Consider the following 21,129-nt stretch of genomic DNA (forward strand, 5'->3'; position numbering starts at 1 on the left):
TTCTCGTCGCTGAGCCGAAAGATGGCGCCAGTTCCCCGTGACCATCAGATTCAGGCCAGAGGCAGCGCATGCGCAGTAGGACAACGTGATTCTGCTGCGATTGCAATGCATGTTTCATGTGGCACAATTATCATTTATTTTACTTTAAATGTTTATTTTGTGCTGCATATGTTGATTTCTGTTGATTACTGTTGTTAGTAAATGTAAGTAAAGGTTTTTTTTGTTTGTTTTAGTTGTTGTTCATATTATTACTATTTTATTGTCTTAATAAAGTTATATTATATAATTATGCTCAGTTTTAGTCTATGTTGTTTTATTCTTGCACATGTGTGAGTGCACACATAAATCCTATGTATTATTAAAGCCAGAGCTCAAATTTGAGGTTGAATTAGGCAGATGAGTTATATTTTGTGTTAAGTTCCTAGGCATGTTCATGTCCAATTTTGGGGTACCTACGTATAATCCATTAGGTGATACAATCTTGTGTGCAATATTTACCATGTACATGTCTATATGTGTTTGTTTTAGCCCAGTGTTTAACATTATGCTCTGTTTAATTTAATTTTATTGCTGCACATGTGGTAAAATAAATCAGCCCTTTATTAATCGCACATTTGGGATATTGTAAGTCACAGCTCAGAACAAAATAATATGTGTCCATAAATTTGTAATAAATAGAAAAATACATAGACAAGCAGTACAAAAAGGGAGAGAATGTCATAATTCTGTTGACATTGACAACATAATAAATATAAAACAATGCACCAAAGTTATAATATTATATAAGTTACATCATACGAATTGCATATTTGAGGTAAATTGTTAATTCTGGTATGTACATGTGTAAGTGGTTAAATTCAAGGGTAACTGAGTGATTAGGCAATCGACAATCGACACATAAGCCCAGTATGTGTCATTTTTACACTGCGTTCAAAGAAAGATTTTTTTTTACTAAACCATCAAAATACCTACTAAAACTATGAAAGTGTTCACCAGTATAACAATCGCTAAGAAAAGTTTCAACGCATGCGCAGAATGCCACTGGCCTGAAACTGCTGGCGTATATACGCGGGTCTGCGGCTCTGCAGCCAGTCCTGTCTTGTTTTATTATTCAGTCAGAGTTGCCAGGTTCGCGGTTTTCCTCCAAATTTGGCTTGATTGAAAATCCATTTGCGGGTGAAAATTCAGGGGTAGTTAGGGGGATTTAGGTTAGGTTTTTTTTACTACTTTTAAAAGTTACTGGGGCCTCAAAATAACAAAAAAAAATCACAATTTAATGTGAAATCACAAGGCGATGAAAAAAATATTAAAGAGGAGAGAAGTCTGAGAAAAACACAGACATGGTCGTTCCGGACGGAAATAAAATCACAAAGGAGAGAATATTAAAAGAAAATATTACTCCAGGACCCCCTGAGAAACTAATCCCATCTGGATAGGGCTAAAGTCAGTTTGTTGCTAATTATGTTACTATTAAATGTTTTTGCCTGGAATGCAAGATATAAAACACTAATGTTACAATTTTATTAATGACTTTAAGATAAATAGCAATACTGATAATAAATCCCTTATAAACAAAATAATAAGTCATAGACTTACAGTTGTTTTGCTATTTGTTTTAAAGGTGAGACAGACATACAGAAAATTTTCGGCTGGTTTAAGCTTTTGAAGGCCATGTTTTAGACTATTTTTGTTGGACCTGGCAACCCTGTATTCAGTTTAACCAGATATTAGCTCTGCTACTGTTAGCTTTAGCTTTATATTTTACTTTACTTTATTATTTATTATGTATACATATTTAACTGTAAAGTATCCACATTCCTTAGAAGCTTTGGAGCTTTCCCTCAACACTAAGAAAAAGGTGGGAAAAAGAGAACAAAACTTGCCTAAATTTGTTGGTTTTAGTTATATTAGCTATCTAACTAGCTAACTTAGTGTTAGCTTTTTATACATAGCTAGCTATATAACACTGAGAGCCCCAAAAACTGAGAAAAAAGTAGAAGAACATTTGCTTAAATCTAATTGTGTTAATAAAATTAGTTAGCTAAACTAGCTAGCTAAGCTAACTCATAGCTTACTAGATAACTACAGCATTGCTTAAATGTTTGACATGGTGCTTAAACTGTAGATATGACCTAGTTTATAACAAATAATACAAAAATAGACTTGACCATTTATTTATTGAGGAAAATACTCCAATATTACATATTTGTGAGTAGTAATTATGTGAACCTTTAAGATTAGCAGATAATTTTGAAAGTGAAAATAGAGTTAATAGGATGGTTTGAGTGGAAATCCTGTTTTATGTTTGTGGAAGTGTGTCATGGCAGCAGCAAAAGAGAACACACTGAACTCAATGTTGTATATAAAATAAATTAAACTTAAAAATATATAAAGAGTGCATATTTTAGAATTATAAAACAAAATTGCAATTTCTTTTTACACCAGGACCCTTTTAGTAATGCCCTTAAATCCTAAAATATTCAGAGTTCATAAGCAATATTACTGGTTTAAAGTGAAGCAGAAGTCATAGGGCCATGCAAATGTAAATGTGTGAACCTTTAGGATTAGCAGATAATTATATAAAGAACAGGAATCTGTCAAAGTCAGGCTTCACAACATTTTGTCATGTGTTAAACAAAAGAGATTTATAAAGATCTCATAATAAGATCTGTTACTGTCCACTATCGCATTAGGAAAAAAATACAAATCAATTTGGACACGATAATGCACCAGAAATGTTGAACTAGAAATGATCGATAAATTGTGACATTAACAGCAACCAATTAATTCAACACAAAACTGCTAAATGCCACAATTTCAAAAATGTTAAATATAACATTTAAAATAAAGAATAAATAAAGAATATCATAAAAAAATACAAACAGTGCATCCAGTGACAACAACCAAAACATTTACATATAACTAGGTCTATAGATTTTTAGCTACACCCAGAGCCCACCCATGTTGAAGATATAAGGAGTGTTTCAGCACAAACTATTTTTTAACAAGACCAGCCAATCAGAACAGAGTTTCTTTACATACAGATTAACGTTAGTGGTTTTAAACAAAAACAGCCTGTTTACTTAAAATACAATAAAAATGTATAACAATTGTTTTTGTAATAAAATGTAGGATATTGTCAGTTTAAAACAGTAAAGTCCCTAAAATCATCCTATTTGATTGATCAAATAGTTCCTCTATTTTAAGTTCCCGCCTCCACATCCTGCCCACAGTTCCCGCCACCTAAACTCTCTTCACATAACAGCTACAGCCGTGGCACTAAAAATGAACCATTTCTTTACACAAGGATCTCTTACGTTAAGATCACTCCCGGCCGCCCTGATGTGCCACCCCTCTCTCCCTGGCCAGCAGCTCCAGTTCAGCTGAGCAGCCAGTCAGCGCTGTATGACAGCACCAGCCATTTCTAATCTAAAGGCCCATGCGTCTGCAGCACCAGTTTCAATACGGGTGGCTGCAGAGATAGAGCAGCTCATGCAAGCTGTGTGGTTCCCCTTACTTCCTGTAAAACTAGCAGGGCTGAAGAAGTAGATCGCTGTACGTTGCTTTGAACTCATTGTTTGTCATCTCTGCTTTTTCCTGCTTTTGCTTTATTTTTTAGCTGCAGTGTTTTCACAGACTCTTTTCTCTTTTTGGAGGCAGTCTGATTGGTTCCCTTCCAGGATTCCTATAAAACAGGTATTTTTGGGTACAAGTTGTAATGTTTTGGGTTTCTTACAGGAACTGATCAGTTTGTTTCAGTCTTTTGTGCATGTGTAAATTTTTAGTTCTAACGGTTGACTGTGGGCAGGTGCAGGATATCTGCTTCATTTGTTGCCTGTGCACTTGATGCATTTTGTGAAATTAGAAATATTGTACTTGAACAGTATATTTAAGTGGGACATATCCTAAATTGAACTGGACATGTTGTAAATGAATGGTGTGAGGAGTGGCACTGCATAGAGGTGGGCAGTATGACGATATTTGCTTTGAAATGCATATCGAGGATATCATCAGTGTATAAAAAGAGAGAGTTACAGAGAGTGTAAAAAAAACAATTTTTTAAGAATGTGCCACTGTTGATGCCTTTTTTTCTGCATTTGTGTCGAAACATTGCAATACATATTATGTATCATGAAAATCCTGAAAGTCTTTAAATATCAGAATATGATATTTTGACAATATCGCCCAGATTTAGCATTGAATTAACAATTGCTTAGTTCATTAGGCTTACAATTTTTGTTACTATTACATTCACTACATCCATTGCCTGAACACATTGAAGTTTACTTAATACATGAAAAACATGTACCTCAAAAATGCTTAAAATATTTCTATTTGAGGGAATGTTGTATACAGTAAAATATGAGCTTATTCCAGCTCATTTTAGAGGATTCCAGAATTATTTAAACAATGTACATATCAGCTAAAGGTTTCAAAATATGGATAAATATTAAATCTGGTTAAAAATGGAGATACACGTTTTTCTTTTGACAGCAGTAATATTCACTGAAGCTTGAAAGTTTCTGTTCTGTGTTTGCAGCTGTATGAAATTCAGCAACCACCGGCTGTTCTCTTTTGTACCAGAATGACCACAGAGGTGAATGATTGGATGCAGGACACAGACTACCTTCTGCTAATCTGATAGTAAGTGTAGTTGTTGCCTAATACAGACATAACTGTTAATTATGGTTTTAAAGTGTTTTACAACAGTCTTGCATAGGGGTGGGAATCACAGGGCATCTCACAATACGATGTTATCAAGCAAGACCATTCTCAAGGATGCTTCACAGCATCTGTGTTACTGAAGAGGATAAAATATTGTACTCCTAAATAAGCAAATACCAGGAACTTTGGATTTATTAGTATCAGTTTCACAGAATTTAACAACCAATATTCTTCACCGCAGGTTTACCCTATTCATTTGATTATAGCACCACAAGAAAAATAGTGAAGCATTACCTTTAGTACATGTACACTATAAAGGGCACTTTAGTATAGGGGTGGGCAATATGGCCCTAAAATTATATCACGATATTTCATGGTATTTTCGTGATAATGATATTCTTGGCGATATGACAAAACTGTGGATTTAAAAAAAATAATATAATACTACTACTACTGCTACTACTACTACTAATATTATTAATAATATATACTACTGCAACAAAATAAATATACATTTATTTATACACCCCTAACTGAGATATTAAAAAATACAGTAATTTTATCAGATTTGTAACAGTAGTCAATGATTCAGAACGTCATGATACTAATAATGCACTCTAAATATCTCCATATATCCAGGATTAAAGTACAATAAATGATACTGTAAAGAGATAATCTATATAAATAGTCTCCAGTGGATATATAATTGGGAATGAGAACAGTGTGAATTTTCCTTTTAGTAAAAAAAGCAAAAAAGTAATACCTTGATGTGATAATTACGGGTGGGTGATATGGCACGATATTTCGGGGTATAATATTGTTCACGATATTTAAAAATTTTGGCGATATAGTGATGCTTTTTTTTAGTCCATTAGTGCATAACAGACACCCTGATTTCAGAATTAATATATTAGGCTTTTGTAAGGACAGTCTTAAAAGCACATTGATGCCTTTTATAATAATATTGCCCTGTCCACACTCAGAAAGAATGATCCTACATGCTGCATCTTTAAAGACATTTTTACAAAACAGAGTTTTTATTACAATGTTTTGGCTTGCAGACAAAATGCACCAGCAGGGGTAGTTATTAAAAACTGCTGTTCAGTTAACACAGTGATTTTTGTTTAGTTTTGCTGTGCTCCATCCAATTAAATAACAAATAATACAGTCTTTTTAATTACTGCATGTGCAGTTTGGTCATTGTTCTTGATGATACCCATGATATGCTTAAGAAAATACATTGTCTATATAATAAGACAGTTTATCATGATACAATAAAATATAGACCTATCAGTGCTAAATATCTATCTGTGTGTTTTTTTTTTTTTTTGTAACAATAGGCCACACCTGTACACTTCACAAGCATCCGGTTTGTGTAGGATCACTACTTTTAACTACGACCCCCCACCTCAAATCACAAGCTTCAAGCAAGGCTCCAGACTCCATTACTGCAACCAACAACAATGGCCACTCATGGTGGCAGCCCATCCCACCACTTTCAGCCCATAGACTTTGATCAAAAGCTGGAAGAGCGAGCTGTGAAGCACAGAACTCATTGGGACAGAAACAATGTGACGACATGCAGAAGTCCAACCCGAGACCTGGATACGAGATGGGTTAAGAATGAACTGCATCGTAAAAGACAGCAGGAGTTTTCTAAAAGACGACCAGCTGACTGTGGCTTTGCTGCGTTGTTATCTGCACGAACAAGGCGCAATTTCGTTCAGGAGGAAGAGTATGTGACGCAAACGACCACGTCATTCAGCCGGCACTTCACTGCACGTCGAAGCACCAACTCCATTAAGCAGGTGATTAAGAGTACTTTGTTTTGATCAATGAATTATAAGCCTAAATACTTTAATAGTACTGTTATTATACTGCTACATATACTTCTCATACTAACAAAATGTACCTTTAGACTGTTATCTATACTAAATATCTATTTATGTCCTTTGAGAAACATGTATTTCTATTTTTGTTGATGTTAAGTAGATGTTAGTTATGATATTAGTTTAAAACAACAGCTGTCCTTCACACTGTATAAAATGTTATGATGAATGAACTAATAGAAACTACTTATAAATTCATACTTTTTTCCCTTCTAGTGTAAAGTAACTGTTTTGAAAATGCATGCTTTTCTTTGGACATTGACAATATATTTAGTACTTAGAGTTTGGTTTTGTAATTTTGCACTTGAGTTATAAAGGCAATATAATTGGAGCTGCTTAAAGGAAGGATATTCCGAAAGTCATGGCACAGCAGGGGTATATTGATCATTGTGTTTCCTGAAAATGACACCTGCATAAGTTGTGAGGTGTTATCTCGTGAGTAATGCTAAATGTATAGTGATTAGTTAGTTCTTCAGCTTACATGCAGCTTTTTTTTTTTTTCAAAAAGTGACATTTTACATAAACTTACAGTAATAAACAGTAATTACAGCAAAGCTATAAATGTTTAAGGATTAGAATAATAAGAAGAAAAAAAAGAAGAAGAACAACAGAAAGAATAGTATATTGTAGGACTGTATATTTACTGCATAAAACCATGATATTTTCTGAGAAGTTTATCATTCTGCAAAAATATCATACTCTGTCAACCCTAGTGGGTGGTAGGGCTGCGCCATATCATATCATATGCAATAATATCGGCAACATTTTTAAATATCGAGAACGAAATTATACCCTGAAATATCATGCTATATCACCCATCACTAATTATCACATCACTAATTATCACATCAGGGTGCTACAGTTTTGCTCTTTTTAGCAAAAGAAAAATTCACACAGTTCTCATTTTCATTTTTATTATATATCTATTAGAGACAGATTATTTCTGTCCAGTATCATTTATTTTACTTTATTCCTGGATATATGGAGACATTCTGGATCATTGACTTCTGTTACAAATCTGATTAAATTATTATTTTTTATATCTCAGTTAGGGGTGTGCCATAGCATATCATATGCAATAATAAAATTTAGTTTTCATTTTGTTGTAGTAGTGTATTCTTGAAATAATTGTTTTTAATTCAGTGTTTTGTCATATCGCCAAGAGTTTCATTATCGCGAAAATACCACGAAATATCGTGATATTATTTTAGGGCCATATCACCCACCCCTAGTAGGTGGTAGTGATCGGTAACGGTGACTATGGCAGAAATCACATCCACATTTAATGCAGAAAGCCCTACAAACATATCCCACAGATCAGTACAGCATACTGTAGCTTCTATGGGACGTGACAAAAGTCATGGAACAGGATACTAGTTTCTGTCACATTACTTTTGGCATGTCAGTGTATATTAACTGCATTAACCTTCATTATCTCCAATGAAATGCTTAAAAAAGGCCAACTTTGAGTACTAAAGATGTTATGTATATGTTAATTATGTTAATGCAATTACAATTGTATGTATGCAATCTCCCTCACCATGAAGGCAATGTACACCTCTACTATGAATGACGAGAATGGACCAGGACTGAAACAGGAGGGCGTTGCCGGTGTCCTTGATTCACTCCGGCAGAGAGGAAAGGCCAAGAAAGAAAGAAGTGAGCAAATCTAAGCAGCTGTCATTGTTATAAAATATATAACAGTGTATTTTCTACATTATTACTAATCATAATGTATTTTATAATTCGTACAGTTCTTCTCAGAGACATTACTCAGTTCACAAACATCCAGAGGACACTACACACTGCTAGTGCTCAGACAGAGTGAGTAGCCCTTACTCACAGAGCTATGAATATCTATCAGCTTCAGAGTGCTCTGTGTGTGTCAGTGTTTCCATTATCAGCTTAGTGACTCTACTTCTTCTGTTCTCACAGGTCGGGCATCGCCGCGGTCAAAGAGGCGGTAAGGATCAGCTGTGATGTTGTCAGTGCCGACAGATCAGGGTGCAGAATTAGTGAATTTGATGAGCAAAATAATTATCAAACTACTACTACTACACTCTAAAAAACAGAGGTACGATATGAGTACTTTTTTGTACTCGAAGGTACACTCTTTATAATTGTACCGTCAAAGGTACAATATTGGTCTTTACAGGGTCAGATTTGTTCCCTCTGAAGTACAAAGTCATTTCTAACAGCAATGAGTACAAATTTGTACCATTTAACCAGCCAAAGGGTACATTCAGTATTCTGCATCACTGTACTAATGAACAATATATATTTAAATTGCACATTTTTTTATTTGAAAGCCAGACAATTTTGTATCATCAAGTTTTTGAGCCATATTTAATTGATGATAATGTTTATAATCTTTATGATCTTTCCTGCCACAAAAACCATGGGTACAAAAAAGGACTTTCACTGAAAGGTACTTTTTTGTACCTCAATATAAGGTACAGCCCCAGCGACAAGCTTTGTACTCTTTTAAGTACAAATCTGTACTTATATTTCTTAGAGTGTACTAAGAAGTAATAGCTAAATACAAATGTATAAACCAGCGGTCACTAATAAGCGGACTGTGGTCCGGGTCTGGACCCAGACATTGTCCAATGCAGACCCAAACCGATAAACTACTGGGAAGGATTTAACTTAAACTTTTCTTGTCTTTATGGTATACGTGCTTTGCGGTGCAGTAAACTTACAGACCTATCACGTGTAGTGTAAGATCACCAAACGCTCTCCTCAGCCAATCAGATCTGTGCAGATGTGGGAGCACAGGTCACACACAGGCAAAGTACAGAGTGAGAAGTAGTAGTCTGAGAATAAAATGAGAAAGGGTAATTCAGGTTGTGCGCACCAGAATAATAAATTAAAATACTACATTTATAAAACATACTAAGAGTAATAATATTAAATAAAATAAAACAACTGATTTTGAACAAAGCTGATACTTTGGTCAAGTTCAGAAAACATTTCTCCATATATTGTACGGTTTGTCATTCATGTAATTATCATGACAGGCAGGCCTAAATCTAATATAAATAATATAAATAATATCAAACAGAATAAATATAGCATTTTGAAACAAAGTTGACATACAGATTCACATTATTAGACTCAATAATTTAAATTATTGAGGGCGTTTCCATTTATTGTATGATAAGTCGATAATGTAATTATTGTGACAGGCCTGTATAAAACAATCCATATATTGTTGAAATATACTGTATTCGTAATTTGCTTTGTCTTTTAGTTGTTGATAAAACACTGATAGAACTACTAGGCTTCTTCAGTTTACAGGATATAGCTCTGAATCATAACACAAGTTAAAAATGACCACGGTCCGGACCTTAGCCTGACGAACTTTTGTGTAACTGGACCAAACTAAATTCTAATTAAATACCCCTGGTATATACTGTACGTTGCTGCTGCTTAATCTGTGTTATAACTGTCCACATAGAGTAAGTTTTCTTTTTAATAAGTTATACTTGTTCTCACTTGCAGGATGTTCAGCAGTTGGCAGAATATTTGGAGGTGAGTTTAAAGCATCTTTATATCAAATGATTAAGATGCGTTATTGTCATTTTGCATTTGGTCTGTTTGTAGCATTATATGACATCCTGAGAAAAAGTGTAAAAAAAAGTGTACTTCTGAAATAGAAATTTTTATATTTTTTTACAATATAATTAGTGACGATATTTTAGCTGGTCCTGTAATGACCAATACATCAAAATCTGTGTAACTGCGACAGGTGAAGACAGGTTACTTGAGGCTAATATATTAGCACTAAAAATAAGTTACATACTAACAAATGTTTAAATTGCAATTAGATTATCCTTTGAAAATATAATTAATAAAAAGGTAATTGATCTTTATGCTGTTATACTATCAGTATCAATTATATATGTCAATATTAGTGGCGTAAAAAATGAATTAAAATTGACGACAATGTATCACACAAAAATAAAATGTTGTCATGACAGGTCTTATACTCATATTCTACTAATTGTGCCTCTTGTTAGTGACCCTTCCTTACACCCTGCGTGAGATGCAATGAAATGCTTATTGCTATCTTACACCTTGCCAACAGTATATTTTCACGCTTTCTGTCTCTGGCGTTTAAATAGCAACGCTGATGGGCGTGGTGGTCTCAAAACACAGGTACACCACTGACTGAAAATAACAATGACAAATGCCAAAAATCAGATGTTCATTGCTATCTTGGCAGTGAATTGTCCACACAAACCCATAGCGCATTCCTATTGGGAGCTATGCAAACTTTTACACCAACCATAGACAGAATGAACAAGTGTGTATAAGCAGGTCATATCATTCTACTGAGATGCGCAGAAGCTCTACACCCCTGAAATAGCAATCCACCAAATTCAAAGCTTACCTGGCTCTAAAAGAAAAAGGCAAGTGACACGCTGATTGGTTTATTGCATGTTACGCACAAAACACACCCATGATTAATTATAAAAAAATTAGTACATGGCTTTTGCGCGTTTTGAGATTTACAAGGCATACTTGTTGTTATGATAGCAAAAGCACGTGGACACGCCCTAAAATAAATGCTGCACAGTGCGCAGGTGACAGTTCGCCAATATATTGTTACAAAAGGGCCCTAAATGATACACTGTTTTTCTCTCATCATGCAGGAGGCCTTGTACAGAGAGGAGGCTTTGAAAAAGAAGTTAGTCACCCTACAGAGAAGCGCCTCCACATTACTGCGCTCCACTGAGTTACTGTGGAAGGTACGTTCAGCTAACACTTTCACACTGGTTTCTTACACACATTGTTCTTTTGTGCATACCTAGTAATACTGAACTTAAACCAACTAACCTTACTGAAAGTTAAGCGTATAGTTCTCATAAGACCTATATATATATATATTTAGTAAAAAAAGATTTTTTTTTTATCTCATTTTAAACTGAAACTGTGGCTTTACTGTATTGCTTGGTCATTCCAGTAACATTACTCATACTTTCCCCATAAATGTTGTATTACGTTTTTTTGTATATATTATTATTTATTTATTGTATTACAGGAAAGGTTTTTTAATAATTTACTTTTTACAATAAAGTTTGAGTTTATTACAAATACACATCCATGTAATATGACATGACTAATGATAAGTTTAATAACTGTATTATCTATAAGGAACAGTAAAGAAGATAATGGTATAGCATAACAAGCTTATCAAAAATAAGTTCACTCCACTGAGTTAGTTTTGTGTTGAATAAATTCTTGTAGTATCAAAGTCTTATTACATACAACATTGTGTTTGTGAATAAAAGTATTGATGAATCATCACTGTACAATGAAAGTCTTTGGAATATTTCTTTTGGTCCAGTCCTTATAATGATGATACAGTGTAAAGGAGAACTGTAGATTCACATTTTAAATGAAATTGAAGGGATGAACATTTTTTTGTGTACATGTTTTAATTAGCTCAATAAAATTTATAATATTCTAGTTTTCTAGTTTATACCTAGAATTACCCTAACTGTTCAAGTCAACCGCTTGGTTGAATTGTGTATCCTCTACCTGAGTGCATATAAACAAACAAACAAAAAAAAAAAATATATATATATATATATATATATTAATGGCAATTTAAGAACACTATTTTACCTAAACACTGTTTCAAAATGTATTTAATTGAACGTCTAAGAGTGTTAAAGAGATGATAAACCTAAATATGTCAAAACTAAACTTTTATTCCACTTGGATGGTTTATTTAAGGAGATTTTCTCCTTATTTAATGGCTTTTCTTTTGCACTAGATACTGATGTTACAGTTACATCATGTTGCCATCTTTCCTGGTTTGTGTCATAAATATAAATGGGCTAAAGGGGCGGGTCTGTGGTTGCTTGTATCCGGCTGCTGTTTGCTCTTTAGGCAGAAAAAAAAGAAAGCGAGAAAGACACTCATTCACTCTGGAAGGAGTGTGAGCTTTTGGCGGCCAAGGCGTGACACATTTTGAGTTTTGCTGTTTTTTGTGACTTTATCTGTATGTATGAGTTTCTTATCAGACTAGAATTGCTGGAATAATATATTACAACTGTAATCACCACAGTATATTACACATTTTATATAGGACATTTTTAATCAATTAAAAAAAATCATATTTGTATTAGTAGTTTTTGCAGAAGATCTGTGTTAAAAGTGTTTTTAAGACACATTCCCTGGTTGTTCATTAATTTAATATTTTATGCCACTGTGCCGTTTTAAGATAAAGAAATATGCTCATGCTCGACTGCATTCACACCGTCTCTCAGAGGAAACTGCTTCTGCTGTACCCGTGCCTGTGTCACACCACGTTTCCTTTTCCTCCCACAGACTCGCTGTGATGAAGATGTGCTGAAGAGCAAGATCAAAGCTCTGGAGGCTCAGCTGCAGCTCTGCATGAAGGTAAGAAGCTCAGATCCATCTTGTAGTTATTAGAAGTCTGTGGTGTTTAGAGGTACAAGTCACATTTTTATACTATCAAAACTACTATTAATAACTTAAAGCAGCAGTCTAAAGTCTAAATATTTTCAACTGAAAGTAGAGGTGGGTAATAATACGATATGACAATATAGTGATAGTATTGTACTGTGAGATGCCTTGTGATTCTCAATCCTAGTATTTAGTATGGGATAACATATGAATAGTGTTTTGTCACTGAGGATTTGTCACTACTAATGCATTTTGACTGTGATTACATATATTGTCATACATATTTTTTTAAATATTGTGATACAGTATTTTTACCATATCTCCCAGCCCTGATTAAAAGCAGTAGTAAAAAAAAATCAGATTAGTCATTATGTCATGAGGCCTGTGTCATGATCAGGCAGGACTCAAGCAAACGGATGCGTAAAAACAAGTTTATTAAAAAAGGGGCGATACAAAGGGTGGTTAGAGCAAGCAGGGTCAATAGCGATAAACAGGAGCCAAGAGGGAAAGACATACCATAAATGAGTTACAGTCCAGGATCAAAAACACAAGCAAACAGCAATGTAGAGCAGGCAAAAAAGCAGAGGCGAGGTACACAGAAAAATATTCGTAAACAGATAACCAAACAATGTAAACGTGCAAGTGCAATGGAACCGTGTTGTAATGCAGCACGAACAAAACAACACTCAGCAATGAGAGTGAGAGCTGAAGAGGTATATATACAGGGGGAAACAGGTGAGGCTAATTATAGTGATTACTTCCTGGAAGCACGTGTGCAGAGTCATGTGATCATGTGAGCAAGTGTAGTCCATGTCTGGTGTGTTCTGGGTAGTGTAGTCCGGTGACTGAAGAGCGCAGGAAGAGCTGAGTGCAAAGGAAACAGGAGTGTGATAATGTGACAGCCTGGTAGGTTTGTTGGGTGTAACTAATTAACGTAATTAAATGAACAAAACAAGGTACTCAAAAACACATAATTTCTCACAGTAATTTACTTACAATATTCTGGATTTAAAGGTCTGTTTTACATGCTCTGTGCAATTACACATTCTCACCAGAGAGGTCTCCAAATTCCCAAAAACATACAGACTGTCACTTTAAATGAACATAGCTAACTTTTGTACAGAGCTCATTTTAATATGTTTTTATTTTGTCCTGACTCATTTCTATGGTAATTCTTTTAGAGGGTCCCTCAGGATGGAGTGAAAAAGGTGATATTTCAAATGGAGAAGCAGAAGGAGGAGTATGAGCGAAAGGCCTTGGAGGCCATTCAGAGAGCCACAGAGGAAAAATCAGAGGCTCAGAGCCAGACGCAGTCCCTGCAGGTGGGTCCAACGCTGACAATTAAACACATTTATTGAACCAGTGTTTGTACGGTCATGAAAAACCTGGAAAAGTCATGGAATATGAAAATAGCAATTTCCAGGAGTGGGTAAGTTTTGGAAAATAAAAATACCCAGAAAGTTTTGGAAAAGTCAAGGAAATTTGGCCTACAAATTTCCATTTATCGTCAGAGAAAATCTATTTTGAGCTAACAAATACTTCAGACTTGACTGTGGACACCTAGCAAATAAATGTCACTTATAGTACACTTGAGAACTTAGAACTTAAAAAACATACGTTACATTATGTAGACAATATATTGTTACAAGTCTAATAGTAATAAACAATAATATTGTCATTTTGAGACCCTTTTATGCCACTGATATAAAGGACACATAATAGTAAACATAGTATTGTACTTAAATATTACTTTTAAAGAGTAATTAATATTTAATTATTAAGAATATTCTGATACTGGTATTAGGACATAAAGTGTTTTAACAATCCTAAATAAATCAAACACAATTAAAATAAAGCCACTGTTCGTGATTTATGGGCAATATTAAGGTCACCAAAAAGACAAAAAAATTGAGACTATGTCCATATACTGTGCCATAAGGCTTACAAAGAAGGGATTTGTAGTCTGCAGATTTTCATTGTAATCTTATAATTCTTTTTTGGACCACCAGGAGGCGCTCCAGACAGCTCAAGAAGAGTCACTGCGATGGCAGAAGCTTTGTGAGGAGCTAAGGCAAAGCTCCAGCCTGCTGAGGAACAGTCAGGACCAGTGTACTGACCAGCTTCTTCATCTACAGAACCAGCTGGAGGTGAGACAGAGGCAGTAACAGTCACTGGTTACAGGAGAGAGGAATTATTATAAGCAATTTTGGGACCAAGCTCAGTTTAGAGATTAATTACATGTGCATACACTTTATATCGGGTAACTGCAGAATATTGATTTTTACATTAATCTAATCAATGTATTTACATGCACTTGTGTAATCAAATAATATGGAGGTATACATGATGTTATATGCTATATAAATGCTATATAAAGCTATACAAGTATATACAAGGACAGTAATAAACACCAAGATTTGGATTTGGCCATTCTAACACATAAATAAGCTTTGATCTAAACCATTCCACTGTAGCACTAGCTATATGTTCAGGGTCATTGTCCTGCTGGAAAGTTAAGTTGCGTCACACCGTGTCATTTGTAGCCTCCATCAGATTTTTATCCAGGATTGCCCAGGTTTTAGCTCTAAAGATCTTTTCGTCAACTCTGACCATCTTTCCTGTCCCTGCAGAAGAAAAGCATCCCCACAGCATGATGCTGCCACCAGCATGTTTCACAGTGGGGATGGTGTGTCTTGTGGCTTGCTTTTAAAATTGCTTTCTTCTTGCGACTTATCCATGATGATAAATCCAAATACTGGACTGAAATCCAGCTGTTTATAAGATTTTTTTATCTGATTTCTAGACTTTTGTACTACAGAGCCCCTAAGGTGACATCATGTAAAAAAAATGAGATCCTAAGGCGTTTGAAAAAGATAATTAAGGCATGGGAACGAGATAATTAAGGTGTGGCCATGACTAATTAGAGTGTGGTAACAAATTAGCAGCTCTCAGGGGTTGTGCAGAATATGACTGCATAAGGAAGGTAAACGGGTCTGCATACTGAGCCAATCAGCTTTTAGTATGAGAATTAAGAGTCTTTTACTTAGAATTAGAATGTCTCACTGCAAGAGACTCTAAAATATCAACATATTTTATTCAGCGATAAAAAAAAAAAAATTCACCCTCCATTTTCTTACCAAAGATTACCCTTGGATTAAAGGAGCTTTGATGTAATATTTAGTTTCTTCATGAGCATTAATTTACAGAAAAACAAGTTTAATTATTCTCCAGCTAGATTTAATTATCTCATTCCCATGCCTAAATAAGTCATGGCCATGCCTAAGACTCTTGTTCCCACACCTTAATTATCTCGTTTCCACGCATTAGGGTCTTGTTTCTATGCCGTAATTATCTTATTCCCATGCCTTAGGATCTCGTTCCTTAATGAGGCGTGGCCACACTTTTTTCAGAAAAGGACACATTATTGTTGTTATGTGTGTTGTACAGCGTTCCAGGCAGCAGGAAGAGTCACTGAAGGAGCAGTGTGAGGTCCTGCAACAGAATGAGGAGACGCTACACTCCAATATCTCTCTCCTAGAGGAGGATAACCAGAGTCTTAGAGATCAGCTAGAGGAACTTACAGGTACAGTTCACACTGGCATTTGCAGAGCACACTCACTCTGAGTGGATTTGTTCTGTCCCAGTGAATTCAAGTCTTTCCAATTTCTAAAAATGACATAATGAATAAATAATTCATCTGCAGTAAAAAAAAAAAAATTATAAATTACCGGCTTTTTTGTCCTTCTTCAGACGTCTATTCTCTGTATGAAGTGAAGTGTTTCCAAACAGTGGAATCTGAGAATTGATACTTTTGTGTTTGTGGTTATTTCTCACAGATCACAGTCATGGATCGTGGAATAACGTCACAGAAGTGCACAAGCAGGGACGTGTGCTGGACCAGCTTCTCAGAACTGATAACAGCTTAGCTGAGCAGCTTCGCCAGGCTGAACTACGACTCAGTTTGAAAGAGAAAGAGGTAAAAATGGAAGGCATTTCTTTATACAGACTTGCACACACACGTCACTGTAATCTCTTTATTATATACAGAATACTATATATTCTTCAGTTCACTCTTACAAAGTCAAAGGTTTAGACACACCTAACTAAACAAATAAACAACACAATCTTTGGGCTAAAAGAAATTTTGATCTAAAGGCTTGTGCTTAAATACTTAAATTTTATGTCAAGCATAGTCAACAAGTGCTCAGCATAACTAAGCTCCAGAAACGGATAGACTAAGACTGTAACGTTCACTTTGAGTGCCTTAGACTAGGCACAGGCACACAACAGTGTTAGTGCTTGTATATGCACCAGATTATAAGGCGCACTATCAATAAACATCTATTTTCTGGTCCATTTTCATACACAAGGCCCACTGGATTATTATTATATTATAAGACGCATTTTAAGCAGCACTTGTTAGGAACAGGGGTGTCGCCATGTCTCCCTTCTAATTCAGCATGTCTTGCCACTGGAGGCCGTAAAGACCTGTAAAGCTAAGCTAAGTGAAGTAAACAAAAACTTTAATTCTTAAAAAACATTTTCAGATGAGTCATACAAGTCAGACCAGCACTGGATATTAATCTACACAGATTTCTCTCTTGAAAACTGTTTATTTGGGTGAGTAATGCACTTTCGTTTATTTACAGTAAGCTTAGGTGGCTAGCATGGTTAGCGAGTAATGCTAATGCTGCTCCAGCAATGCTAGCCAGCATTAGCAGCAGACTACAGGCCGATAATACTCGCCTCTGAATGGCCAAATGGCCAGCGCTTCGCGGATAATGCTAATACTGCTGGAGAACTAAAGTGAAACTCCTGTATATCGCTGTTCTTTAGCAGAGTGGCTTTACTGCTCCTTACAACCTGACAGATAAGATTTATATATAAGGCACTGACCATTTTTGGGAAAATTAAAATATTTTAAGTGCACCTCATAGTCCGAAAAATACAGTACGCTGAGAAAGAGTTGAGAAATGAACTGATATGCATGCATGGTGGTTTGGTTTAGGTTGTAGCCTAAAGGTTCTGCAACACAATTTTTATATATTTAACACCCAATACAATATTTTCCGCTGATGTCGGCCCAATACTATCCACACCATCAATCCACTGACATGCCGTCTCTATACATGACTAAACATGTCCACACCTTTGGCAGGTATTGTGAGGCTGTCTTATGCAGCTGAGAAATATATTCTGGATCTCATTATGTTTTTGTGAGTCAGTTTCCTATCTTATGGAGATGGCACTCAGTGACAGGCCTGTAACCTGGTTGTCTCTGTAACCTGCTTGCTGTGACAGTGTGTGGATCTGAAGGCTGAGCTGGAGGCTCTGGAGCAGGAGTGTTATAGTTACCAGAGTCGTCTGACCCAGTTTCGAGAAGAACTCAACGCACTAACCACTCAAAAGAGCAAAAGCAGGACCAAGGTAGGTACTCTTCTAACTGGACTACAGATATTCATTACTATGACAATGTCTTGCAAGTGAAAATGATGTTAAACTTTATATAGATAAAATAAAATTGAAATGTAGGAGTACAAATAAATTAGATTTAATGCAAACAAACAAACAATTATTGTTTTTAGCTTTCTGGTGTTTCTGTGTGTTAACTTACCAGTTTCCAGAATTCAGTTCTGAGAATGATGACTTTCCCACATGGACACATTCACACTACACACTGGGCTTGTTTCCTAGTTAGTTTTCCAAGCACAGTCTTTCTTCAAAGGTCTGATGTTTTGACTTTTGTCTGGACTGTATTCAGCTGTATATAGTCAATGGTGCACCTGTGTTTTCTCTTGCCAAGATAGCAATACACCAGAAATTTACCTGAACTCTTCTCACTTCTAGACCATCACGCCCATCAGCGAAGATATATTCCTAAGCTCTGTCGCTATTTTAACATCGCAGGTAGTAGGCATGAAAATAGACTGTTGGTAGAGTGTAAGATAGCAATAAGCATTGTGACACGCCTTTCTCCTAAGAGAGAAAGAGAGGTTATGGTATGAGTTAAATATCCTGACAGATGCAGCATGTGTGAACGTTGCTCAATCAATAATAATGTATTTCTCCTCACGCTCACAGAGACACTGCTGTGGCTCCTTTATCTGTCTGACTCTCTTCTTATTGATGATGATGGTTGCTGTAATGGCTGCTGTCTGGATCTACCATCCACCAATCAGAGATCAGCTGTGTGACTTTTACTCATTCGTGGAGGAAAGAGTGGAGGACTATCTAATGCAGGTAGCGTCTGCACAGCATGCAGTCTGCTTCAAACCCATCTGACGGACACCCGGATACCAAGATATGGAGACATTGTTACATCTACTAGTGTTTTTAAAGCTGTTTTGGCTCATATTTATTGCCATAAATAATAATTTCATTTATTTGTTACAATATAGGCCCATCAGTAATATGAGAGCACTTCCAACGAAAAACCAAACACAGATTAAGCATAACATTATGACCAGCTCCACTGATCATATAGCATATCTACATACTTTATTATCCTCCTTTCACCCTGTTATTCAATTGTCATGACACCATGGTGAATAGGTAATTCTCAGCACTGTAGTGATTAGCACTGATTAGCATGGCGGTGGTGTATGAGGTGTTAGTGTGTGTTGTTTTGACGATATAAGTGAATCAAATGCAGCAGCAGTGCTGCTGGAGTTTTTAAACACCTTAGATTCACTGCTAATCTGAGAATAATCCACAAATCAGAGTCCTGTGGGCAGTGCTCTGTGTGTAGCGCACAGATGATCTTCAACTTGTGCAGCAACAGATCCAGAGCTTCTGTCTCTGACTTTACTCTTTACTTTATCTACAAGGTGGAGCAGCTGGTGGACAGTGAGTGGTTAAAACACAGTGTTTAAAAACTGTGACAGTGAGTGTGGAAACAAGGAGGTGGTCATAATATTATGCGTGATCAGGGTATTTCATCCATTTATCCCTTTTAAGAGAAATCAGTCATTTTCTTTACTCTGAAATGTTATTTTAGTGAAGTTACGAATTGAGAAATATAAGACTATTAATGTAAAAATGACCAAATAATTAAAAAAATTAGGAATTACAGGTACGAATGGTCGATACGAATGGACATATATTTATTTGTTGGAAGAGCTCAAGCATTGTACATCAGATTAACAAGTCTCTCACACTCCAGCTCCTATGGGCCTAACAGCTGAAATCAGTTCTGTCTTTAAATGTTTGTATACAAACAAGGATACAAAATATCATATGTTTTAATGCAGTGAGTTTCTAAAGAAGTTATACCTCCAAATAATAAGGTTTACACTCTGTGCTTACCTTTTTATATACATTATATATATTTTCTGTACATCTAGGTTTCCATTGTGCCTGTTCCATCTATTTTGACATATTTTGAAAATAAACCCATTTAAAAAATTGTATGATTCGATTTTATTGTGTACATGCAAAAGCCCTATCCGGACAGGATTAATTAAGAGTAATAAAACTCTTGTATCCAGACTGCAAGTGAAAAAACAGGAGAACCAGTGAGTTTTTTGGCTTTCTCAGTCACATGACATCGCGTTTAGTAGCTCCTCTATTTCCACTCGCTGTTGTGTTTATGTGGATCTCCATGGAAACGCACACCCAAAGTGTAATTACGGTGCGTTTTACCTTATGACCAGCGAAAAACAGTAGGTAATTCAGCCTGTAATTTTCTCAGAGGACATTTGAGAAAAACACATACATGGTTGTTCTGGACGGGAATAAACTCACAGAGGACCCCCCCCCCCCCCCCCCCCAAATAAAAGAGAAAATGAACCCAGGACCCACTGAGAAGCTAATCCCATCCAGATAGGGCTAAAGACGTGATTGATCAATTAGTCCCAGCAAACGTAAACCTGTATAAAACATACACTGATATGCCACATGTCATGGGAAAGGAACTAGTGTCATGTCCCATGACTTTTTGCCATGACCATTAAAGCTAAAGAATGCTGCACTGACCTGTGGGATATGTGTATGGGGGTGTGTGCTCTCCTGCATTAAATGTGGATGTGATTTCTGACAGAGGTGCTTATCTATTTGCACAAACAATTCTAGCTTATCTTTCCACTGTGGGTCGTAATTAATGTCTTATATGACATTTTCCCAGCACCCACCTGGC

The 21,129-nt window shown here is 35.7% G+C and overlaps 1 protein-coding gene across 2 annotated transcripts; it reads left to right on the top strand.

Annotated features, from left to right (window-relative positions):
- Positions 1–1,708: 1,708 nt before the first annotated feature.
- LOC111194601 (TRAF3-interacting JNK-activating modulator) lies at positions 1,709–20,399 on the top strand. 2 transcript variants are annotated; one of them, XM_049485483.1, is made up of 16 exons: positions 1,709–1,858; positions 3,620–3,696; positions 4,541–4,644; positions 6,006–6,473; positions 8,102–8,213; positions 8,309–8,378; positions 8,490–8,517; positions 10,059–10,088; positions 11,213–11,308; positions 12,897–12,968; positions 14,177–14,317; positions 15,005–15,142; positions 16,443–16,578; positions 16,832–16,971; positions 18,297–18,422; positions 19,077–20,399. In XM_049485483.1, the coding sequence occupies exons 4-16, from the start codon at positions 6,129–6,131 to the stop codon at positions 19,275–19,277; spliced, it is 1,635 nt and encodes a 544-aa protein (XP_049341440.1). In that variant the 5' UTR covers positions 1,709–1,858; positions 3,620–3,696; positions 4,541–4,644; positions 6,006–6,128; the 3' UTR covers positions 19,278–20,399. The 2 variants fall into 2 exon arrangements, with proteins under 2 accessions (XP_049341440.1, XP_022535064.2); XM_022679343.2 differs by lacking the exon at positions 1,709–1,858 and having other exon boundaries at positions 3,344–3,696.
- Positions 20,400–21,129: the final 730 nt, after the last annotated feature.

The sequence above is a fragment of the Astyanax mexicanus genome, chromosome 12 (genome assembly GCF_023375975.1).
Source record: "Astyanax mexicanus isolate ESR-SI-001 chromosome 12, AstMex3_surface, whole genome shotgun sequence".
In the NCBI taxonomy this organism is placed as follows: Eukaryota; Metazoa; Chordata; class Actinopteri; order Characiformes; family Acestrorhamphidae; genus Astyanax; species Astyanax mexicanus.